This window comes from Chiloscyllium punctatum, chromosome 36, assembly GCF_047496795.1.
Source record: "Chiloscyllium punctatum isolate Juve2018m chromosome 36, sChiPun1.3, whole genome shotgun sequence".
Classification (NCBI taxonomy): Eukaryota; Metazoa; Chordata; class Chondrichthyes; order Orectolobiformes; family Hemiscylliidae; genus Chiloscyllium; species Chiloscyllium punctatum.
This window is the reverse complement of record NC_092774.1, coordinates 40,288,317-40,303,736: the sequence shown is the minus strand read 5'-3', so window position 1 is coordinate 40,303,736 and position 15,420 is coordinate 40,288,317. Positions and strand designations below refer to the sequence as shown.

At 45.9% G+C, this 15,420-nt stretch overlaps 1 protein-coding gene across 1 annotated transcript; it reads left to right on the top strand.

Moving 5' to 3' along the window:
* The first annotated feature begins 4,629 nt into the window (after positions 1-4,629).
* Positions 4,630-15,215, top strand: LOC140460972 (uncharacterized). The gene is made up of 2 exons (XM_072555726.1): positions 4,630-4,774; positions 11,593-15,215. Exon 2 carries the CDS (start codon positions 11,968-11,970, stop codon positions 12,871-12,873), a length of 906 nt encoding a protein of 301 aa, XP_072411827.1. The 5' UTR covers positions 4,630-4,774; positions 11,593-11,967; the 3' UTR covers positions 12,874-15,215.
* Positions 15,216-15,420: the final 205 nt, after the last annotated feature.

Sequence of the window (15,420 nt, the reverse complement as noted above, 5' to 3'; positions counted from 1 at the left end):
GTTGAAATTGCTGAGTGAGACATTACTTCCTCCGGGTTAAGACTGTATCAAGGATTCAGTTACAAAGGGACACCTCAGTGCTTACCAATAGTAAAGCAACTGGGGTGGCAGGGGAGGTCAGGGATGTGTGTGTGCTTTGAGCTTCAGCTGTTGAAGAAAAGGAAAGCTACTTTTTGTAATTTTTTTGCTGGGGAGATCATGAAGCTGTAACAAAGTTGGGTCGCAATAAAGATTACCTAAATTCGGACTCAGACATTGAAAGATTTAAAATCCAACAGGCTTCTGTTTTAAAGCTGCTCACTCAGCTTCCAGCACTAAGGTGCCAAAGTCGTGTATCAGAAGGAGCAGTGAATCAGTAGCAAGTATCGTTAGAAACTGTTAAGATTTTCATTTCTGCAGGCACTGCATCGTTTCATCAGCATTGTAATGTTTACTGGCAGCAGCAGGAAGTGTTGTGGCTGTGTTCATGAGAAACAACGTTAAAAATCACATAACACCAGGATATAGTCCAACAGGTTTATTTGGGAGCACGAGCTTTCGGAGCACTGCTCCTTCATCAGGTAGCTGTGGAGCAGGATCATAAGACACAGAATTTATAGCAAAAGATCAGTGTCATGCAACTGAAATGATACATTGAACAAACCAAGATTGCTGTTAAGTCTTTCATCTTTTAGAATGGGTTGCAGGTTTCAGTTCATTAATATGCAAATCCTAGAACTTCTTTTAAGTCATATCCTCGAGATAACTTAAGGTAGATAGGATAGTGAAGAAGGCATTTGGTATGCTTTCCTTTATTGGTCAGAGTATTGAGTACAGGAGTTGGGAGGTCATGTTGCAGCTGTTCAGGACATTGGAATATTGTTGGAATATTGCATGCAATTCTGGTCTCCTTCCTATCGGAAAGATTACAGATTACATTACAGTGTGTAAACAGGCCTTTCGGTCCAACAAGTCCACACCGACCCGCCGAAGTGCAACCCACCCATACCTCTAACCGAACACTATGGGTAATTTAGAATGGCCAATTCACCTGACCTGCACATCTTTGGACTGTGGGAGGAAATCGGAGCACCCGGAGGAAACCCACGCAGACACGGGGAGAACGTGTAAACTCCACACAGTCAGTCGCCTGAGGCGGGAATTGAACCCGGGTCTCTGGCGCTGTGAGGCAGCAGTGCTAACCACTGTGCCACCGTGCCACCCATAAGATGTTGTGAAACTTTAAAGGGTTCAGAAAAGATTTACAAGGATGTTGCCAGGGTTAGAGGATTTGAGCTATAGGGAGAGGCTGAACAGGCTGGGGCTGTTTTCCCTGGAGCGTCGGAGGCTGAGGGTGACCTTATAGAGGTTTACAAAATTATGAGGGGCATGGATAGGATAAATAGACAAAGTATTTTCCCTGGGGTCGCGGAGTCCAGAACTAGAGGGCATTCCTTTTGGGTGAGAGGGAAAGATATAAAAGAGACCTAAGGGGCAACTTTTTCACGCAGAGGGTGGTACGTGTATGGAATGAACTGCCAGAGGATGTTGTGGAGGCTGGTACAATTGTAACATTTAAGAGGCATTTGGATGGGTATATGAATAGGAAGGGTTTGGAGGGATATGGGCTGGGTGCTGGCAGGTGGGATTAGATTGGGTTGGGATGTCTGGTCGGTATAGACGGATTGGACCGAAGGGTCTGTTTCCATGCTGTACATCTCTAAGACTCTATGACTCTATTTTATAAAAAGAAGTGACAGCTCAGACAATGCATAGAAGGTGTGAGGTTCAAGTCTGTCAGTATCTCAATCTTGAGTCAGACTGGTTCTATTTCCAAAGTAGGAATTTATAAAATATTACATGCATTGACTGCCTGCAGATTGTGCACTTTTTGAGCAAAATACAATGTATTTGCATATATAATTTCGCAAATTCACCCTATTGACTTATGTGCATGTGTGTGTGTGTGTGTGAGAGAGAGAGAGAGAGAGAGAGAGACTGTTTTGTATAGTGGAGTCACATGTAGTGTGACATCAACCCAAAGTCCATTTGAAGCCATCCTCATGGCTATTGATACCCAAGTTTGGAATCCAAGTTGAACTTAGCCTCTGCTCGGCCACCAGAAATGATTAAGCAGTTACACAACACACGTTGGAGAGTGTAAGGTGGGACTTGCCTTTTGATTTGCAGAAGGTGGGAGGTTCTGGATGCTGTGATCCAGGGCAAACACATACTGGTGGACATTCGGCTCAGAGAGATGGAGCTGAAAGCGAGGGTGCAGACCTTTGATGAAAAAGATAACCAGACATTTTATTCCAGGAGTTGGTCATTCCTCTCCGGACAGACCCTTCTGATTGAGTCAGTGGACAGGGTCAGGAGGTGTGAGCGTGGATCAGGCAGGTAAAGGGGATCGGAGAGAGGGCTGCAAGGAAGTGGAGGAGCAAACTGGCTGGGTACTGGGAGTACGAACAACATTGGGGAGGTGGTGGTAAGGGACAGAATAGTGATAGGGATTGTCTCTGGTCTCCGCAGTTGGTAGCAGGAGGCCAGATGACATCGGTGTCTATCTGGTGCCAGGATTCGGGAACCAATGTGCTCAGGGCTGAAGATGTGGGAAAGGGAGGTTACAGCAGGTGTGGTCCACAAATGTCAGGAGAGAGCCTCTGCTGAGGGTGCGTGAAAAGTTAGAAGCTAACTCTGGATGGCACAGTGGCTCAGTGGTTAGTACCGCTGCCTCACAGTGCCAGGGGTCCATGTTTGATTCCATCCTTTGGCAACTGTCTGTGTGGACTTTGGCACGTCCTCCTCCTTGTGTCTGTGTGGGTTACCTGTGAGTGCTCTAGTTTCCTCCCACAGTCCAAAGATCTGCAGTTTAGGGTGGATTGGCCATGCTTAAGTGTACAGATTAGAGTGGGTTAGCCATGAGGAACTGTAGGGCTGTAGGGTCAGCAGATGGGTGTGGATGAGATGCTGTTTGGAAGTTCCGTGTGAATTCGATGGGCCGAATGGCCTGTTAGAATTATGATTCTACTGCTTTCGCCACGTATATATTGAGAAATGATTGACCCAAGTCTGATGTGGGAGGAGTGGGTTCCAGTTCGTGAGATATCAACACCGGTCCTGGGGAAGGTGGGATTTGGGCAGTCTCTCCCCCCCATCCTCTGCCCCCCGTCCAATCTCTCCCCACCCACTGTCCCCTGTCCATTCTCTCTACACCCCCACCCTTCTGCCCTGCATTCTCTTCCTCCCCACCTCTGCCCACCAGTCTTTCACTTTCCCTCACCATCGGTCTCCACAATCTTCTCCATTCCCATCACCCTCTGATCACCCCAGTGTTCTCATCCCCCCACTCTTTGTCCCCCGGTCAATTATCTCTCTCACCCCCTGACACTCTGCCCCTCCGTCCATTCTCTCTCCTCTTCCAGCCACTCCCTGTCCTTGTGGATGCCTCAAACCCTCTTTAATCGCTGTATCCAACCCTTCTAGGAAGAGAGAAAGAGAATGGATGTTGATGACTCTACCTGGTCGACACAGCTGCACGAGAAATGACTGATCTTTAAAATTGAGAATAGCTAAAATGATATATTCAGAAATATCATGAAAGCATGTTCAACTTTATCGAAAAGCTGCAGACATCTTTCTGAAACTTGCATTCAAATATGTCCAGTTAGTCCACAGTTGAGGACAGGGTGTAATTTGTGGATGGCCTATTCCTAGTCTTGTGAAATTGATTCTGACTATGCAGAAATAGAACCATAGAGTTGTACAGTATGGAAACAAACCCGTCGGTCCATGCTGACCAGGTATCCTAAATTAATCTAGGCCCATATACCCATCCAAATGTCTTTTAAATTTTGTAATTGTACTAGCCTCCACCACTTCTTCTGGCAACTAATTCAATACATGCAACACCCTTTGCGTGAAAAATTTGCCCCTTAGGTCCTTTTTATATCTTTCCCCTCTCACCCAAAATTTTCGTTCTGGACTCTCCCACCCAGCGAAAAGACCTTGTATATTTAACATATCAATGCCCCTCATGATTTTATAAATCTCTATAAGGTTTTATAAACCCTCAGCATCCAACGCTGTATGAAAAACAGTCCCTGCAGCTGAACCCCTCCAACCTTCGCAACTTATTTATAAATCGTTTTTGAACCCTTCTAAGTTTCACAACATTATTGCTACTGATGATTAATAGGCTGTGAACAATCTATCTTGTTCAGGGCATAAGAGGGGGAATTAACATTCAAACTGTTTTTTTCTGACTGTGAGGTCCCTTTTAAATATTTTCCCTGTAAATGGAAATCTATGCCCTCTCGCTTGGGATTCCCCTACCCTGGGGAAAAGACATTGAAAAGTTGAGGAGTCACACAAAATGCAAACGCAATAAAATGTCGAGCTACAGGTAAAAAAAATTGGCTTCACCTTTTTTTTAAACTCCTGTTGCCATTTGACATTCGGGTACAAAATCTTGTCAGCAACACCAGCATCGCCACAGACCACACTGCGCATACTCCTCGGTGTCAGTAGGTATTGCGCATGTTCAGCGGTGTTAACAAGAACTGCGCATGCTTCACGCTGTCCACAATTACGGACCGCGACCTTCTTTTGATGGACCAATGGGGGGCTCGGGATGAGTGGAAGGAGCCTGGTTCTTTTGTCAATCAGAGCCCCGCTATTGTCTGAATACGGAAGTTTGATCATGAGCTTCTGAAGTTGCTACTGCTGTTGTTCCTCTCTGAATAAAGACTGAGCTTTACCCCAGACTGCAACTTCCTTTCTCTGTCCAACATCTGTGAGTACGGCACTTTCTTTTCTCACTCCCTTTTCCATTTGTTTTCATTCTGGGGTTCAATTTTTGTTTTGCAGTAATTGAAAGGAAAGGGAGTGAATCCCGGCGAGGGGAGAGACTCTGGAAAAGTTAGTCCAAGATTGTGTCTCAGTTTGCAAACACATGGCAAATGTAGTAGCACAATGTGAAGTTATCGCATTTGCTGTTTTACAAAAAAGCAGAAAGGAGACGCATTCCTTAAATAGTGATATATTGGGATGTGAAGAAAGTGAGGACTGCATATGCTGGAGATCAGAGTCGAAAAGTGTAGGGCTGGAAAAGCACAGCAGTTTCAGGCAGCATCTGAGAAGCAGGAGATTCGACATTTCAGGCACGAGCCCTTCATCAGGAATGATGTGTTGCTATACAAACAGGCCTCAGCGTCCTTCTATATCAGCAAGCAATGAGCAAGGCAAGTGGTACATTAGCAAGAGGAATTGAGTTCAGAGGTGGCGATGTCTTCCTGCAGTTTGGGGCGGGGGGGGGGGGTGTCATTGAATATATTCAAGGCTGAGTTCATTTGAATTTTCGACAACAAGGAAGTGGATGGTTCTCGGGGGAGGCAAGAAAATGGGTTTAAGACCAGTATAGAACAGTTAGACAGTCAGTCATTGCAGAAACAGACTGTTCTGACCATCTAGTCCATGCTGACTATGTTCTCAAACTCAACTAGTTGCACCTGCCAGTGTTTGGCCCATATCCCTCTGAAGCATTCCTACTCATGTGCTGATCCAAATGCTTTTTCACCCTTTTAACTGGACTACATCCACCACTTGAACTGAATTGAATTTATTTATTGTCACATGTACTGAGGCACAGTGAAAAGCATTGTCTTGTGATCAAAAAGGCAGATCACATAGTTAAGTGGCATAGTAAATAATAGGTAAACAGTGGCAAAAACAAAAACACAGGTTCAGGCAAGTCCTGAGAGTTTGAGAGTCCATTCAGTATTCTAACAATAGGGTAGAAACTGTTACAAAATTGGCTGGTGCGTGTGTTCAGGCTTCTGTACCTTCTTCCCGATGGTAGAGATTGTAGACAAACATTACCAGAGTGGGATGGATCTTTAAGAATGCTGGCGGCTTCCCTTGACAGCAAGCCTGGTAGATGGATTCTATAGATGGGAGGTTGGCTTTTGTGATTGTCCGGGCTGAGTTCACCACTCTCTGAAACTGTCTCCAATCTTGAATGGTACAGTTGCCATACCAGGTAGTGATACATCCAAGACAGCTTGTTGTGGATGACCACTCCCAGGAGCTTGACACTCTCCTCTCATTCCACCTCTGTGCTGTTAATGTATATGGGGACATGAGTAACATCCCGCCAAAAGTCAATAACGAGTTTCGTGGTTTTGGCCTGTGGGTCAGGAAACTGAGGATCGAGTTGCAGAGAGTGGGGCTTCGTCCAAGATCACGAAGTTTAGTAATCAGTCTCGAGGGGATAATAGTGTTGAAGACTGAACTGTAGTCAAGTAGGATTCTTAAGTACCTGTTCTTGGTGTCAAGATGTTCTAGGGAGGAGGAAAGGGCAAATGATATGGCATCTGACATGGATCCCAATTTGCTGATAGGCAAATTCAAAGCAATTCATGACCACCGAAGTTAGGGTAACTGGGCGGTAGTCATTGAGACATGCTGCATGAGTCTTCTGAGGCACAGGGATGATGTTGGCCCTCTTGAAACAGACAGGGACAATGGCCTGCTGCAGGAAGAGGTTGAAGATGTGCGAGATGACCTCTGCCAGTTGATCTGCACATGCTCTGAGTGCACGGCCTGGTCCTCCGTCTGATCCCATCACTTTCCTTGGATTCACACGAAGGAAAACTGATCTGACCTCTGGACTTTGTCTGGACATTCATTCCACACACAAACCACTCTTAAAAAAGGGTGCTTCTGATGTCTTTTTAAAATCTTTCTCCACTCACCTTAAAAATTTGCTCCCTAATCTTGAAGCTCACATCTGAGCGAAAGGACATCTCTATCCTTCGTGATTTTATAATCCTCTGTAAGGTCATCTCTCAATATCCTATGCTCCGGAGAAAAAGATTCCCAGTTTATCCATCTAGCTGTAGGTAGATTAATATCCAGTCATGATCTGTTGAATGCTGGTGCAGGCTTGAAAGACCAAATGGCCTACTCCTGCTCCCAAGTTTCTCTCACTGTGTGCAGAACAGCAAGAGCCTATAGGACACAGGAGCAGAAATTAGGCCAATCAGTCCACTGGGTCTGCTCCACCATTCAATCATGGCTGATAAGTTTCTCAACCCCATTCTCCAGCTTTCTCCCCTTTATTACAGACTCCCTAATAGTCAGAGGGAAATTGAGAAACAAATTTTGTAAGGAGATTTCAATTATCTGTAATAAAAATGGGGTGGTTATGGTCAGGGATTTTAACTTTCGAAACAGAGACTGGGACTGCCGTAGTGTTAAGGGTTTCGATGAAGAGGAATTTAAATGTGTACAAGAAAATTTTCTGATTCAGTAAGTGGATGTTCTGACTAGTGAAGGTGCAAAACGTGACCTGCTCTTGGGAAATAAGGCAGGGGAAGTGACTCAGCTGTCAGTGGAGGAGCACTTTGGGGCCAGTGACCATAATTCTATGAGCTATAAAAGAGTGATGATAAAGTCGAGACCAGCTCTAAATTGGAGGATGGCTAACTTGGTATTAGGCAAGATCTTCCAAAAGCTAACTGGGAGCAGATGTTCGCAGGTAAAGGGATGGCGAGAAAATGGGAAACCTTCAAAAATAAGAAACTGAGAGTCCAGAGACAGTATATTCCTGTGAGGTTGAAAGGGGAAAAACTAGGTAAAAACAAGGACTGCAGATGCTGGAAACCAGATTCTAGATTAGATGAAGGGCTTTTGCCCAAAACATCGATTTTCCTGCTCCTCGGATGCTGCCTGAACTGTGTTTTTCCAGCACCACTCTAATCTAGAACCTAGGGTGAAAGGGGAGGCTGGTAGGTGTAGTGAATGCTGAATGACGAGAGGAATTGAGCTTTTGGTTCAGAAAAAGAAGGAAGCATATGACAAGTATAGACAGGAGAGACCGAGTGAATCCTGACAGTACAAAGGCAGTTGGAGTATACTTAAGAGTAAACTCAGGAGGGCAAAAAGGGACCATGAGATAGCTTTGACAAGTAGAGTTAAGGAGAATCCAAAGGGTTTGTATAAATACATTAAGGAGAAAAGGGTAACTAGGGAGAGAACAGGGCCCCTCAAAGATCAGCAAGACAGCCTATGTGTGGAACTGCAGGAATTGGGGGAGATAATAAATAAGTATTTTGCATCAGTGTTTACTGTAGAGAAGGAAATAGAAGAAATAGAATGTGTGGAAACAGATGATATCTCGAAAAATGTAAAAATGTCTGTACTACAAAGGAGGTGGTGCTGCATATCTTGAAATGCATGCAAGTGGATAAATCCCCAGAACCTGATCAGTTGTACCCTAGAACTCTGTGGGAAGCTAGAGAAGTGATTGTTGGGTCCCTTGCTGAGGTATTTGTACCATTGATAGTCACACGTGAGGTGATGAAAGACTGGAGGTTGTCTAATGTGGTACCAGTATTTAAGAAAGATTGCAAGGAAAAGCCATAGAACTATCAACCAATGAGCCTGACATTGCCGGTGGGCAACTTGTTGGAGGTAATCCTGAGGGACAGGATTTACATGTATTTGGAAAGGCAAGGACTAATTCGGGACAGTCAGCATGGCTTTGTGCGTGAGAAATCATGTCTCACGAACTTGATTGAATTTTTTTAAGTAACAAGGGATTGACAAGGGCAGAGCAGTAGACATGATCTCCATGGACTTCAGAAAGGCATTCAACAAGGTTCCTCATGAGAGATTGGTTCGCAAGGTTAGCTTTCGAGAAATACATGGAGAACTAGCCGTTTGGATACAGATCTGGATTGAAGGTAGAAGACAGAGGGTGGTGGTGAAGGGTTGATTTTCAGACTGGAGGCCTGTGACCAGTGTCTGTGACCACAAGGATTGGTGCTGGTTCCATTACTTTTCGTCATTTATATGAATGATTTGGATGTGAGCATAAGAGGTATAGTTAGTAAGTTTGAGGATGACACCAAAATTGGAGGTGTAGTGGACAGCAAATAAGGTTACCTCCGATCACAACGGGATCTTGATCCGATGGGCCAATGGGCTAAGGAATGGCAGATGGAGTTTAATTTAGATAAATATGTGGTACTACATTTTGGAAAAGCCAATCAGGTAAGGTCCAAGGGAGTGTTGCTGATCAAAGAGACCTTGGAGTGCAGGTTCATAGCTCCTTGACAGTAGAGTCGCAGGTAGATAGAACAGTGAGGAAGGCATTTGGGTAGTAAAGTTGAGAGGTCACGTTGCAGGTATATAGGACACTGGTCGGCCACTTTCGGAATATTGTGTGCAATTCTGGTCTCCTTCCTATCAGGAGGATGCTGTGAAACTTGAAAGGGTTCAGAAAAGATTTATAAGGATGTTGCTGTGTTTGGAGGATTTTAGCTGGAGAGGCAGAATAGACTCAGGCTGATTTCCCAGAGCATCAGAGACTTTTGTGGGGGTGGGGGCGGGGGGGAGGTGGTGATCTTTCACACGTTTATTCTATCCATAATCCTCATGATTTTATAAACAGACAATGTCTTTTCCCTGGGTTGTGGAGTCCAGAACTAGAGGGCATCGGTTTAGAGTGAGAGGGGAAAGATTTTAAAAGGGACCTCAGGGACAAGTGTTTCATGTAGAGGGTGGTGCATGTATGGAATGAATGTCAGAGTAAGTGATGGAGGATGGTACAATTACGGCATTTAAAAGGCATCTGGATGGGTATATGAATAGGAAGGGTTTAGAGCGATAGTGGCCAAGTCCTGGCAAATGGGACGAGATTAGATTAGGATAATTGGTCAGCATGGACGAGTTGGACTAAAGGGTCTGTTTCCGTGCTGTACACCTCTACGACTTTACTTCAGGACTCTGAAATTGTTCATGAAAACCACTTCAGTAATCTGCCCAGTTTTAAGACTACAATATACAGGAGCAGAATAAGGCCATTTGGTCCAGTGAGTCTGGTCCACCAGTCGATCATGGCCGATATGTTTCTCAATCCCATTCTGTTACCTTCTCCTCGTAACCCTTGATCCCCTTGCTTATCAAAGACCTATCTATCCCTGTCTTAAATGTCCTCTGCAGTGATGAGATCCACAGATTCACCATCCTCTGCCTGAAGGAATTCCTCCTCATCTCAGTTCTGAAGGGCATTCCTTCACCCTGAGCCTATGTCCTCTGGTCCTCGTTTCTCTTACTGGTGGAAACAGTATCCACTGTATCCAGTCAGAGTCACACAGCACGGAAATAGATCCTTCGGTCCAACCAGTCCATGTCGACCATTATCCCAAACTAAACTAGTCGCACCTACATGTGCTTGGCCCAATATCCCTCTGAACATTTCTTATTCATGTACTATTCCAAATGTCATTTAAATGTTGTGACTGTAAGCGCATCTACCACTTCCTCTGGAAATTCATTCCACACATGAAGCACTCTGTGTGAAAATGTTGCCCCTTACTTTGTTTTTAAATCTTTCTGTTCTCACCTTAAAAATATGTCCGCTCGTCTTGAAATCCCTCATTCCAGGGAAATGACTCCTGATATTGATCTTCTCTGTATCCAGCAAGATTTTATAAATCTCTAAGAAGACCTGAAATGTTAGCTTGCTCTCTCTCTGTGGACGCTGCCTGACCAGCTGTGATCTCCAGCATTTGTTGTTTTCAGGACGGATTCCAGCATCTGTTGCAATGCACTCCTAAATGTTGGCTACCTCTTTCCAGATCCTTCGAGACTTGACCTTACTCAACAATCCACTGTGCGGTACAGTCAATGAAGTTCCACATTGCATCTCTTTCAGCACACATGGGCAGCACATGGCTCAGTGGTTAGCACTGCTGCCTCACAGCACCAGGGACAAGGATTTGACTCCAGCTTTAGGTGACTGACTGTGTGGAGTTTGCACATTGTTCACCCCGTAGCTGTATGAGTTTCATCCAGGTGCTCCGGTTTCCTCCTACATCCAAAGATTTTCAGGTTAGGGTGAATTGGCCATGCTAAATTGCCCCATAGTATTCAGGCATGTGTGGGTTAGGTATATTAGTCGGAGGTAAATGGAGAGAGTGATAGGAGTAGGGAAATGGGTGTGGGTGGGTTACTCTTCAGAGTGTTGTTATGTACTTGTTGGGCCAAATGGCCTCATTCCGCACTGTAGGGATTCTATGTGGCAACCCCCCAGCTTTTTGCATTTCCGTAGGGGAAGTGGGGACAGGCCGAAAGTTCAGTGAGTGTGAAGCGAAAATTAAATGTAGTGCTTTGCTTGAGCTCAAGCTGAGTGACTTGGTGGCGGGACTGGAAAAGGAAGGTACGGTGTCTCAGTGGTTAGTGCTGCTGCCTCACGGCACCAGGGCCCCAGGTACAATTCCAGCCTCGGGACCGTTGTCTGTGTGGATATTGCACATTCTCCAACTGTTTTTTGTGGCGGATTTCTTCCAGTGCACCTGTTTCTTCTCACTATCCAAAGATGTGCAGGTTTGGGTGAATTAGCCATGTTAAATTGTCCATAGTGTCCAGGATGTGTAGGTTAGATGCATTAATCAGGTGTAAATGTAGAGCAATCGGAGTAGGGTAAATGGTGCTTTCAATTTCATGGAATTACAAAAGAAAAGAATGTTCCGCATAAAGTAGAATTGCTTGTTCAGAATTTCTACCCTGACTGACAGTGATGATTTTCATAATCTTTTTTTCAAGTGCATTTGAAGATCTGAAGACTGAAGTTTCAAATTCAACAGACGAAGGGCTTATGCCCGAAACAGGAACTCTCCTGCTCCTTGGATGCTGCCTGACCTCTGTGTATTTCCAGCACCACACATTTTGACTGACTCTCCAGCATCTGCAGTCCTCATTTTCACGTCAATGACAGACAGTCAATCAATCCATTGGGACTCTAACGATCTTCGATTTTGATTCTATGAGAAGGAGCAAAACTCTTTGGTTTCTGTTTCAGTCCGCTTTCAGCATCAGTGGAGCTGGATGAGAGACGCTACTGTGGCAGCGCATTAAGTGTGCAGCCTGTAACAATTATACAGCCTGGAAAGAGGAATTCACGGCAGGGAGGGGTTGTGCATGCGTTTGTGTGCAGCTGAAGCTTTGGCCGTGGAGAAATCAGAGGAATCTCGCCCCATGGAGAAACTGTGGAAGTGTGGTGACTGCAGGAAAGGCTTCAGTGTCCCATCTGCCCTGGAAATTCATCAGCGCAGTCACACCAGGGAGAGGCCGTTTTCCTGCCCAGAGTGTGGGAAGGGATTTATCCGCTCTTCCCACCTGCTGGACCACCGCTGGGTCCACACTGGGGAGAGACCATTCACCTGCCCTGAGTGCGGGAACAGCTTCACCCACTCCTCCCACTTGCTGGCGCACCAGCGTGTCCACACCGGGGAGAGGCCCTTCCCCTGCTCTGATTGTGGGAAGGCCTTCGGCAAATCCTCTGACTTACTGAAGCACCAGCGTGTCCACACCAGGGAGAGGCCATTCAGTTGCCCCGAGTGCGGGAAGGCCTTTAGCGATTCCTCTGCCCTGCTGAGGCACCAGTGGGTCCACACAGGCAAGAAGCCGTTCCCCTGCCCTGAATGTGGGAAGGGCTTCAGCAGTTCCTCCTCCCTGCTGACACACCAGCGGGTCCACACTGGGGAGAGGCCATTTGCCTGCCCTGAGTGTGGGAAGGACTTTACCCAGCCCTCCCAACTGCTAACCCACCAGCGAGTCCACACCGGGGAGAAGCCATTCTCCTGCTCAGTGTGCGGGAAGGGCTTTGCGGTCTCCTCCAACCTCATGGCCCACCAGCGGGTCCACACGGGGGAGAGGCCCTTCAGCTGTCCCGAGTGCGGGAAGGCTTTCAGCAATTCCTCCCACCTGCTGAGGCACCAGCGGGTCCACACCGGGGAGAAGCCGTTCTCCTGCCCAGAGTGTGAGAAACGCTTTAATCGCTCCTGCCACCTACTGACCCACCAGCGGGTCCACACGGGAGTGTAGACGTTTTATTGCCCTGAGTGCAGGAAGGGCTTCAGCAATTCTTCTGCTCTGCTGACCCACTGGCGGGTCCACACAGGGGAGAGGCCATTCAGCTGCCCTGAGTGCGGCAAGAGGTTCACATTTTCCAGCAACTTGTGAAGACACCAGCGGGGACACCAGTGCTCCCAACAATCGGATACCGCCAGTGACGCTACTGTGGACTAAACCTTGTGCCCCACTCTGACAGTGGGTGCAGTGGGAACATTGTTGGGCTTTTAAAACAATTTTCTGGACTGCACACCGCCTCGCACCCCCAAGTGCAATCCTAAAGTGGCTCGGGGTGACATAGTGGCTCAGTGCTTAGCACAGCTGCCTCATAGAGCCATGGACCCGGGTTTGATTCTACTGTTTGATTCTCCCGTGTCTGCATGGGTTTCCTCCGGGTGTTCCGGTTTTGCTCCCACTATACAAAGATGTACAAGTTAGGGTGAGTTAGCCTAGCTCAATTGTCCATAGTGTTCAGGGATGTGTAATGTGGTGCGTTAGTCAGGGGTAAATGGAGACTGGTCAAGAGTGTGGTGCTGGAAAATCACAGCAGGTCTGGCAGCATCTGAGGCGCAGGAGCATCGACGTTTTGGGCATAAGTCCTTCCTCAGCAATGATGCCTGAAACATTGATTCTCCTGCTCTTCGGACGCTGCTTAATCTGCTGTGCTTTTCCAGCACCAGACTCTCGACTGTGATCTTCAGCATCTGCAGTCCTCACTTTCTCCAAGTAAATGCAGCAACCCAGATAGCGTTAGGAGGTGAAGTTAGCATTTCGTGTATTAACACTCCTTCAGGACTGAAGAAGGGTTCTTCCCAAAACATTGACTTCTGTATCAGAAACAATTTACCAGGATGTTGCCGGGGGTCGGAGGGTTTGAGCTGCAGGGAGAGGCTATTTGGCTGGGTGAGAGATTTAAAAGGGACGTAAGGGGCAATGTTTTCATGCAGAGGGTAGTGCGTGTATGGAATGAGTTTCCAGAGAAAGTGGAGGCTGGTACAATTATACCACTTAGAAGGCATCTGGTTTCGGACATGAACAGGAAGGGTTTAGACAGATATGGGCCAAATACTGACAAATGGGACAAAATTAATTTAGGATGTCTTGTCAGCATCGATGAGTTGGACCAAAGGGTCTGTTTCCGTGCTGTATATCTCTAAGTCTACCGGTCCTGATGTAAATTTTAAAATGGAGTCCAAGTAACTTTGAATAGTTCAGTCTTGTTGAACTCACCTCTTGAAAGGTTTCAAATGAATCCCTCCAAGTGATACTGTTTAAAAATGCCGTGTTGGACAAAATATCCCATTAAGTTCGACACAAACCCACAGCTGAAGGCATCAGAAGTCACACAACACCAGCTTACAGACCAACAGGTTTATTTGAAATCACAAGCTTTAGGAGCATTGCTCCTTCTTCAATGCTGCTGCTTCATCACTTCACCGACAAAGGAGCAGTGCTCTGAAATCTCGTGAGTTCAAATAAACCTGTTGGACTCTAACCTGGTGCCGTGTGACTTCTGACCTTGTCCAGCCCAATCCAACACCAGCACTTCCAAATCAGAGTTGACTCATGAGATCGGATTTTATTCAGTGTGATTAAGTGAGGTGCTCATCTGAAAACTCAAAACTGTTGGAGCGACAAAGACACGAGTCAGTGTTACAGCACGGAGACAGGCCCATCGGCCCAAACTGGTTCATGCTGACCAAAACATCCATCAACAGTAACCCCATTTCCCTGCACTTGGCCACTATCCTTCTAAACCTTTCCTCTCCATGTATTTGACCAAATGCCTTTTAAATGTTGTTGTTGTATCTTCCTCAACCACTTCCACTGGCAGCTCATTCCATACACAAACCACTCTCTAAAATTTTTGGCCTACATATTTTTTTCAATCTCTCCCCTCTCACCTACAAATGTGTCCCCAGTCTTGAAATTCCCCCATCCTAGGTAAGAGGCAACAATCCTTAACCCTATCTATAACCCTCACAGTTTTATAAACTTCGCCTGTCATCCTCCTCTGCTCCAGCGGGAAAAACATCCCAGCCTTAATTCTAATTTGTTAATAATGGCACAGTGATAATTTCAGCTGTGTGTGTGTCAAGGATCTCTCATTTCTAAGCCAATGCAGTGCCTCTTAAGTTTACCTGACCTTAAAACAAATGGTACCCCATTCATTTAAAATGTCTATGGTTTCTGTGCAAAGTCAGTCCTCATTGGAAAACAGCCAATCGTGTCTTAAATCCCATAGGCTGCTTCTGACCAGGTGTGTATGCTCTGTTTGGAGATGTAGGAGTAAAACTTCACAATAAAAGATTAATACAGCCTTTATTCATGACTCATTATTAAATGCACTTTCTCCATTTACAGCTGTAATTGAGAGGCTTCTCTGAATTTAGTCGACGTGTTTGTAACAAGTTGTGAAACATGAAAGGGCTCTGAAAAGATTTACAAAGATACTGCCAGGGTTGGAGCTGTTGCAAGAGGCTGAAATAGACTAGTGCTATTTTCCCTGGAGGGTCAGAG